The sequence below is a fragment of the Haliotis cracherodii genome, unplaced genomic scaffold (assembly GCF_022045235.1).
Source record: "Haliotis cracherodii isolate W230 unplaced genomic scaffold, xgHalCrac1.p SCAF_5, whole genome shotgun sequence".
In the NCBI taxonomy this organism is placed as follows: domain Eukaryota; kingdom Metazoa; phylum Mollusca; class Gastropoda; order Lepetellida; family Haliotidae; genus Haliotis; species Haliotis cracherodii.
In genome coordinates, this window is record NW_027266308.1 from 35643311 (window position 1) to 35653233 (window position 9923).

At 40.2% G+C, this 9923-nt stretch overlaps 2 protein-coding genes across 2 annotated transcripts; both read right to left on the minus strand.

Annotated features, from left to right (window-relative positions):
* Nucleotides 1-438: 438 nt before the first annotated feature.
* On the minus strand, nt 439-2739 carry LOC139443396 (uncharacterized). The gene is made up of 2 exons (XM_071224384.1): nt 2460-2739; nt 439-857 (listed from the first exon to the last, which is right to left on the minus strand). The coding sequence occupies exons 1-2, from the start codon at nt 2737-2739 to the stop codon at nt 439-441; spliced, it is 699 nt and encodes a 232-aa protein (XP_071080485.1).
* A 2011-nt stretch (nt 2740-4750) lies between these two features.
* LOC139443392 (uncharacterized) lies at nt 4751-6806 on the minus strand. The gene is made up of 2 exons (XM_071224381.1): nt 6449-6806; nt 4751-5277 (listed from the first exon to the last, which is right to left on the minus strand). Exons 1-2 carry the CDS (start codon nt 6804-6806, stop codon nt 4751-4753), a joined length of 885 nt encoding a protein of 294 aa, XP_071080482.1.
* Between the last annotated feature and the right edge of the window lie 3117 nt (nt 6807-9923).

A 9923-nucleotide genomic window follows, 5' to 3' on the forward strand; every position in this document is an offset into this window, starting at 1 on the left:
CTCCCTTACTTTGATAAGATGTCGAACCTGGGCGTATACTTTCTTTTGTCCGATAGTGTACACGTAGATGTAATGGTGACTACAAAATAAAACACCATTCAGTCACTCGCACCTTGTAACCAACTAGTAGATCTAATCGTCATTTTATCCGGGTTCGTGAGAGTTCACGTCACGTTAAACGATTCACCCTTCTTATGGGGATTTCTTTTTACAAAGAAAATAAATGAAAAAAAAGACATAGATCAAAATATTTATTCAACATATTTAACATAAAAATAACAATAAAACGGTATATATGTTTACACAGCAATTCAAAATCGCTGGAGCAAAACCGCTCGATATATAAACTGCATATAAAACTGCACAGCATTTCAAAATCGCAGGAGCAAAACTGCTCGTTATATCCCCACAAATGCAGACATTTAGTGAGGTTCGGCCCTACGACTCTCTTCGACTTCGCGTTCCGCATTCATCTGATGACATTCTTGGGGTAGCGTTTGTCATTTCATCACCAAGGCGTAGGTGATGAAGACAAGTTCCAAGGTAAGCAGCATACATGCTGCAAGACTGACACACACCTTCTGTGGCACAGGGTTCCCGGAACAAAGCTGCAACATCATCACAAGAGGATGCTGTGTGTCGCCACTGGTTCCCATGGTGATCGTTGCTCAGATAGTAATTGTCTTGGTGGTACACACTGTCGAAACAGCCTGTCCTATTAAGCATATGGACATCCGTATTGGGAGAATCATATACCATCTCCAGTAGGTCCAGTTCGTCATCAGATGGCATGGCATATATGACGTCATTCGGGGGACCTTTTGTGGCGTCGCTAGGAGGTGACAAATTGCAGGAATCTGAAAAATTGAACATACGAGGTTTTACGCACATATGCGTAGTGTGATGATCATGATGTCAATCACTGGATCGTCTGGTCCAGACTCGAGTATTAACCAACTGCCGTCATATTGCTTGAATATTGAGTGCGGCGTTCAAAAACAAATAATCAAACAAACAATATCACTTAAATGTGGACATACGAGGTTTTACGCATATATATTCAAAAGGTCCATATCCTTCCCAGCGTTCGGAGAATGAAATTTTCATCGAAGTTTCATTTTTGTTATTTCCATCTGAATTCCTGTCTCGTCACAAGTTATCAATAAACCTATTTGCAAAATAAATCTCAAGAGGCGACTAACGGGATCGGGTGGTCAGGCTCGCTGACTTGGTTGATGCATGTCATCGTATCCCAAATGCGTAGTGCGATGCTCATGATGTCAATCACTGGTCCAGACTCGAGTATTAAGCAACTGCCGTCATATTGCATGAATATTGAGAACGGCGTTAAAGAACAAATAATCAAACAAACAATATCACTCAAATGTGGATCGGTTGGTTAAATGTATGGTCTGGTTTTGTGAGTGAGTAAGTTAAAGTTTTACGTCACATCGGCAATATCTCGGCCATATAGTGACGAGAACAAATTGAAAGATAACTCTGGTTTTGTGTATGTGATCGCACCCGAGTGTGTCCACCAATAATATGCCACTGGTTTTCTTGGTCCAAACTGTATTATTACAGGTAAGATGAGGTGGGGTGAAATTCCGTGTCTCATTATTCTGACTCCCAGCCGACGGTGGTCCGATCAACGGGCGTATCATACCAAAAGACGGTACGGGTTGTTGCCCCGCCTAGCGCTCGGCGACGGCCTCCGTGGTCTAGTGGTAGAGCGGAAGGTCCGGGGTCGATCCCCGTCACACCAAAAGACGTTAAAAGGTGGTACTTGTTGTTACCCTGTCTGGTACTCGGCTTTAAGGGGCTAAACAATGACTGGTCGACTCATATACTGTCAGTATATTGTGTATGAATAGGGTGTCATGCTAAACAGCCAATCTCTGTGGGCTGACATTACAAAATCGGTAAAGTCCGGACTACTACAAACAGCCACACACGTGCATACACATCGATACAAAAGCGCAATAACCCCATGACGTTGAATCCCTTTCAACCTCACCGGCCCAACCCGGCCTTGGCTTTTTTGCCGTAAAGAGATGAGGTGAGATTGTGTTCAACGTTACTTTCATGAGTATTTTTTTTCTCTCTCTCTACTGAGTATACTGACTCCAAGCCGACCATTTCTTGGTTCAGCCCCTTATTGCCGAACGCCAGGGGATATGACGCAGCCGGGGATCGAACCACCGACCTTCCGTTCTCCGATCAGACGCTCTATCCACTAGACCACGGAGGCGTTGGATCATTGCCAGCCCCGTGATTAACTTGTACACTGCCGACAGCGGAGCAAAACAACAATCACTTTACTGCTGTTGGTAGGTCCGTCTTTATGAATAAAGTCTGAATTTGACAAGAGTTATATTTTTGACTGATAGCATTAGGGCTAAGCAAACACTAAAATAGGTTTCAATTCCATACAAGGTACCAGTATTTCATGTACTTACCGATCAATGTGTACAAATCCTCTTCGATGCTGTGGCTGTGTCCGGAATATGTGTAGCCAATATCGTCGTCGACATCCGACGTTGCCCAGGCGTCTTCTACAACGTCGCCATGCTCTGACAACACGGAGATCCACGAGACGCGGGACTCTGGGGATTCTATCAACAGAGCAGGCTGGTACATATGTTGTGGGTCATCCAGACCTGGGAACTTGGACATATCCAGTTCGTAGGTGATGTTGATGTCGACGACGAGGGGTTGAAGTAGCGGCGACGACATCATCACAACGAAGGCGATAATAACTATCTAACTATTTTTCTAACTAAATATCCCCATGGCCGTCATTCAACACGCTGTATGTCAATCCCCCGAGAAATCATCTTGTTATTACGCAATGAAAACTATGCCTATCTCGCTGAAACTCTGCCAGCTGAACTTGTGAATTTCAGCTATCACGATTAACAAAGCAAGGAAAATGTCCGTTACATAGGGTGGCTAATGCTAAATTAAACGACAAAAGATCTCGCCGAACAATCAAGCGACTATCATTGATGCTCCTGTCAATTATAGCGTGGGAGAGCAAGCGTTGCTATTTGTCTTTGTCACAAATTATTGCATAGTTTCAATTCAACCCGAAAACATCAAAGGGTCTGGTTACTGAATTGAATTCTATTGACACAACTTTAACATCATATGATGTTCAATAACTGATAGTATGTTTGATAAAAAGTTCGTTTTTGATAAAAATTGAAAAGATCCATATAGCATTGATGCCAGAAGAAAAAGTTTACTCATGTTATTTGGTTCGTGTTTAGTGACACCGTAACACAAATCAGGATCCTTATCAATTGTCCCTTTTCAGTTGGACCCCGAGGGCAAGTCTGGTGTGACTAGCCCCGAGCGTCCCTGCATCATAAATGTCAATTAAAATAAAGTTTGTGTTGTTATCAGAGCCGAAGCTCGTTACACTCAGATCGCTATCAGCGGTATAAGGGGTGCATCGGTTCCATAAATATATATACTTCATGTCACTATAGTTCATCTACCATGTCCAGTTAAAGAACACCCGACTATTTTATATTACTATAGTAAAGCTGTAATGCACAGTTAAAGAACACCCAACTATTTTATATTACCATAATAAAGCTGTAATGCACAGTTAAAGAACTCAAGATTCTTTTATGTTACTATATTACTCATGCCATAACCGATTAACTAGTAATAGGATTTGTTTGTTGGTTTGTTGTTTAACGCCGCACTCAGCAGTATTCCAGCTATATGACGGCGGTCTGTAAATAATCGAGTCTGGACCAGACAATCCTGTGATTGACATCATGAACATCGATCCACGCAATTGGTATCGATGACATGCATCAACCAAGTCAGCGAGTCTGACCACCCGATCCAGTTAGTCGCGTCTTTACGACAAGCAAAGTCGCCTTTAACGGCAAGCATGTGTTGCTGAAGACCTATTTCTCCCCGGATCTTCACGGGTCTAGTAATGTGAAAGAATTGGGCGTTCTTAACTTCTATTGAGTTGTGTTTACAGATCCAAATCAAACTTTAAGATGATTAAAAACAAGTTCGTACATAAATCAATCTATAAAATATACCCGAAAAAGTAAAAAGTATATAAAAATATGATCCGGAGGGGAGACGTTATTGTAACGAAAATATAATGTTTATTTCAATAAATAGCATGATTTTCAAACAAATATCAAGATGATAATAAATATGTTTTCTGTATAATACATGTAATTGATACTCATAAATAAAAACGTATAACAAATATGTGAAAATGACAATACATGTATATAGATGAATGCAGAACTCAAAAATGGTTTTGATCACTGCACTGTGTTTCCTTGGAATATCACAATGAATATATTTATTCATATATTCGTAAGTAAGAAATCTAGTACGTCTTGGTGTGAGGGTGGGATGTTGTTTTACGCTACAGGCACTGACTTTTCATGGCGGCCAATGAATAATCGAACCTGGTCCAGACAAACCAGTTGTTGACACAGATGTTGGGGCGGTGGGGTGCGATGTCATTCTTTCGGCCAAGCCATTCGGAGTTTCCATCCTGACCTCAATATGTCGACTCGTACAATATGCTTGGTGTTCTGGGGAATGTTTCTACCCCGGAATCCACAAAGAAGAGTGCATCTTGGGAGAGGATAAGGGCATCTGTGCGCACCCATGATTCGTGTGAGGCAGTTCTTCCAGTGAATAAGAATAATTTGCGTCCCCTTTTATTCTCGATCACAAATAGTGACTCTCCTGTTCCCCTTTATGATCCTCTGGGAAATATTGTGGCGTTTTTACAGTTCTTGTGACTAATTGATGTATTAGACGTGTCTATTGTCATCAAACCCTCATCGGATGCAAGAAAGTATCTAAATTCATCGTCACTGACCGACTGGTCCATGGAGTTATCTCCCTTCCGTGATCTAACATGGCCGCTTGGGGAGAGAAAGGGAGATAACTCGTCCACTAAGTCAATGAAGAGAGGAAGCTGTTCCGTTATGCATGTGTCCATATATTGAGACTGATGTGACGAATTTGAATCCGACACATACTGACAGGGAGTAAGCTGTGTGTATGAAGTGTCCTGTAAGTCGGTAATAACACATTCAGCTGGCTCATGTTCTGAGGGTTGGATACAATTGTCTTGGTTAGAGCTATTCAACCAATATGTCTTTTCGTCAGTTGTACACTCGAATTCCTGTCCTTGACCTTCGTGTCCTTGATGTATTGATTCTGTTGGATGCTCACCTTCCATGATCTCCACAGTCTCATATTCAATCAAATGGGAATCTGTAAAGGACAAAGATGATTTAAATACACGTGGTAACAGCCATCCGAAACATGCATGCGATTAACGCGCTTAAATATAAAACGTCAACGGCAGATATCCCCAGTCTCGATTATCCCCCGAAACAGATTCCATTAGGCGTAACAGGTACGATAGCGGTGAAAATTACTAGTATATGACTGGATCACCGAAAATCAGGGTATGCATATCCAACCTACCGATAGCCCCCACCACTGACCTAATATATAGTTATTCACATAAAACGAGTCATCACTCTTTTTGACCAGCGATGATTCCGGTATAGAATAGGTCTTCAGCAACCCATGCTTCCCGTAAAAGGTGACTATGCTTGTCCTGAGCGGCGACTCACGAGATTGGGTGGTCAGGCTCGCATGTCATCGATAAAATATTGCGTTGATCGATGCTCAGGATATTAATCACTGGATTGTGTGGTCCAGACTCGATTGTTTCCAGACCGCCGTCATATAGCTGGAATATTGCTGAGTGCGGCGTTAAACAACAAACGAACCAACCATCATTCTTTTGGATCAGTTAGTGACAGACTGTCATCATAATAAACTGGTCTGAAACTTATATGAGCAAATCAAAACGACATTATTTAATTTTGATCGTCAGAAATAAACATATGTAGTCCATTTTAACACCCACCACTATTGACTATAAAATAACGTTACAATTTGAAGAAAATATTAAGTCAGCACAATCTACATCAGATACCATTCGAACTAAACTGAAGGGGAAAAGAAAGTATACAGTTGGATTGGATTTCACCAAATAATTACAAACATTATCAGAACGTTACTAGGCTGAAAACAGTCACCGAAACAATGCAAACTTAAGGTCCAAAACAGAAATATGAGACCCGTATCAAATACATCACCATCCAAAAAACATTTCTTGTTTGTTTAATTTTTAGCCACCATCAAACCTGGTGTATGATTTTCTTGCCCTGCAGTTTACATCATGGCGCATGCAAAGTGTCGTCCTTCCGCCTCAACACATAGCTACTTTTCTGGGGTGGGGTGCTTTTGTATTGTGCTGCACTCACTGCATACACATTTGGATTTAAATTAGACTGTTTCCTGTCAGTGTTGCACTTAACCGTAAATCCTACTATTAGTTTTTAAAACACAAAATAAAGGCAAATCTTACCGTTGAAAAAGTACAACATGCGCGGCGAATTGTGCGTTGAGTAACATGGCTTTGTCGTAATAGGATCGCTGTCGTTGTCTTCGCCAGATACCAGAGCGTCACAGAAAACGCATCCATCGTCGCCAGGTTCCGTGTCACTGTCGTCAACGTCGCACTCCTCTTCGTCAGACTCGGGCTCATCATATTGTGTAATCGCATCAAACCAGGCTTCGTTCATCTTCTGAGACGGTAACAGTAGCGTAGGCTCCTGAATACAATCCGGATCGTCAACACCAGGGAACTTGGTCATATCCAAATCATAGTGAATATCGATGTCCACAGTTAAAACGCCAAGCGTTTCAGTCACTCCTTCCTTCATTTTCACACACAGTAACCTGGATGTTCTCCAAATCCCTTTACAGTTAGAAATCGGTTCCACTTGGTACCAACAGTATATGTATTATCTACTGACGTAATGATATTAACCCGGTAGTAATGTTTTACTTATATAGCCCTTCGTCACGTGATTTAACGGGCTATTGACCACGAATAAAATGGCTATCGAAAACCCTAGATCAAGAATCCCTCTTGAATAACGTCCTTTTTAAAGCGATTATCTTTAATTACAAGCATTGTTTTCTTGTAATCATATAATGCATGTAGTTATGCGATATTAAGTACGTTTGGATTTAGTCTCGATAAACTGTTTGGATCTAAGAAGCTCAGCGACACGTCATAAGGGCTTGACGTGGTTCGGGGGTAATGCGGATAATTACATTGTGATATAATAGGGTTTGAATGAGCACGTAATTAGCTTCGAGGGACAATCAAGCGTCGCCGAAGACGTGATTTATGGGAAGATAATGGACAATTAACAATCTGGCGATTGTAGTTTACGGATAGATAACTGTGCGAGGATACGGGCGGGTTTATGTTACTCAATTAACAAATAAGACAAAAATGTATAGGTTTTGTTTTGGAAATATCCCCATGGACAGAAACAAGGAAACACTGAAGATATTACGAATGCGTTCAGTAGGTAGGATTCATATCAACAAAATCAACGGCTAAGCGTTATGTCTTTGTATGCTGTATCAAATAAATAGAAGCGAAGAATTCATTCTATACTTAGAAATCTCTGCTACAAGCAGAATATATCGTACGATTCCAACTATATCATGAGCATGTGTTTAATCAATAATAAAAAGTCGTGATATAGGTTGTTCGCCAAAAGGTCCAAAACACAACTTTGATACCGGTAACAAATACCTCACCATCGAAAAAACATTTCTTGCTTGTTTAGCTTTTAGCCACCATCAAACATGGATGTATGTTTTCTTTTACCGGGCAATTTAATGTGAAAATGGAATTTTTGACTGAATTCCGTCGCTATGAGTTCGACATTTTCTTTTATCTTTTGATATTTCTATTATATGTTCATGCTTGTATCATGTTGTATCAACACGAAAATTAATACCGGATTATTTACCTGACAAAACCAAACATTATTCATCACCCTGTAAATAAATAGTTAAAACAGCAGTAATTACTGACTCGAATGGGTCCTCCCATTTGTCAGACACTCAGTTGTCAGACAGTGGAATATTTTTTAACTACCACGCACCCCTTCACTCATAATGTTATGATCCAGACATTGGCAAACGGCTTGGTTAAACTGTAATTATGTTTGTTTTCACTTCATCTTTTATTTTTTCACAGTTTGTTGTTTCATCCTAGTTGTTCTTACTGAAATTAGTAGCTATATGATATAAGACACGTGATTAGATGATGGAATAAACACTGATTTGTATAAATTTTGTTTTATTTTGTACCAGTTTTCAGACAGTTGTTGACGACAGGACCAGTCTATTCGGATTTAAGGGAATATATCACACACCTGATGTGCCCTCAACCATAAAGGTTGTTGTTTTAAGCTGTCTGACAAGTGGGGAGTATGACAAGTGGGGAGTCTGACAAGTGGGAGATGACCGACCCGAACGATGGGGGGAATTTATTAGACATCTAACCCAGCCTTATGTCACGTATGAGCAAAAACTTCTGATCCCGACCTCAGACTATTATCCCAACTGTCTCTGTGTTTTTGTTTTAAATAAATGAAAAATGATAAAGCACAAATCAAAGTTTGTTTTTATTAAATTAACAAAGTCATACTTGAGCATGTTTTTGCTTGTATTTACTTATTTCAGGTTTTACTTAAAAGTAAATAAACCACAAATCAATAAGATTTTTAATTATGATTCTTCCTGTATTTCTGCATTCGATAAAGAAAATTTGTCTATCCAGATTAAACATTTGCAAGTTATATTTTGAAAAGGCAATTAACTTCAAATTAACCCGACACGTTGAATTTTATGATTAGTGATTTTTCCTCCTTGTTTAGTTTTCATCTGACAAAGACAATTATTCGGACAAGAACAGCATTTTGTTGTAACAGGCCGGCTTGGCGAAGAGAACCAGGTGTGACGACAACAGTAGTTGACGAAAACGCCCTTAAAATGACCATCGCAGGTTTGTGTTCACGCTGTGTCCGGTCTTCGCAAAGAACTAACATCACACAACCCTCAGAGTCGTACTATGCAAAATTAAACAATCCATACGTATAGGTAAATAGAAGCTTATGCATACACCTGCTCTCAGACACATATATGCATCTTAAATGTACACGTAACTCGATGCACTTGAATAAGCAAGCAAAACAAACTTTTCATTGTGAAATTTGTTGATGAAATTATATTGGTGGGAAACAGTTGGGGCCGCAACCCCTTACCTACCCCCTCCTCTAATGGGCCTGAACCTTTTCAAGGTTGTGCAGCGTTAAGAGGAATCAACTGATGAATTCGGTTACGTTACTCCCAAGGTGATATATTCTGCTTTCGTCCCATCGTATCTCGGCGTAACGGTAGACGAACGGAGTGGAATGACGTTGTTCTGATAAATCTTAACAGACTTGCTCTTCCCATAGATGTTTCAAAACCAAATTGGTAGAAAAGAAATATTTTTCCTATAGACGTCAGACCTCTGATTTATAACAGGCTTACTAAAATAGGCTCTATTAGAAACAGCAAAGGGTTACTGAAGACCTATTCCACCCCCAGGTCTCCACAGGCCTGTACCCAAAGTGGGGTAGCGATATGCTACCAGTCCGGAGAATGTACTATGTCTTCACGTCAACTTGGTAGTTAAAACATTGACAGATGTCATCATGGTAACTCTAATTAATTTGTCATGTTTGTTCTCACTGAGATCATGCTGATTGTTTCATACCACATTTTGTGTTTCCTTTCGCGATGAGAGGTGCTTTCACACTGCACACATAACGACATAATTTATTGAATAATTTGTTATTGCACATTCAGGCTTTATTCCTTTAGTATCACTTTGTGATGAGAGGTGCTTGCAATTTGCACAAATAACAAAATAATTAACTGAACACCTTGTTTTTGTAAATTCGGTAAATGCAACGTTCACACACGGT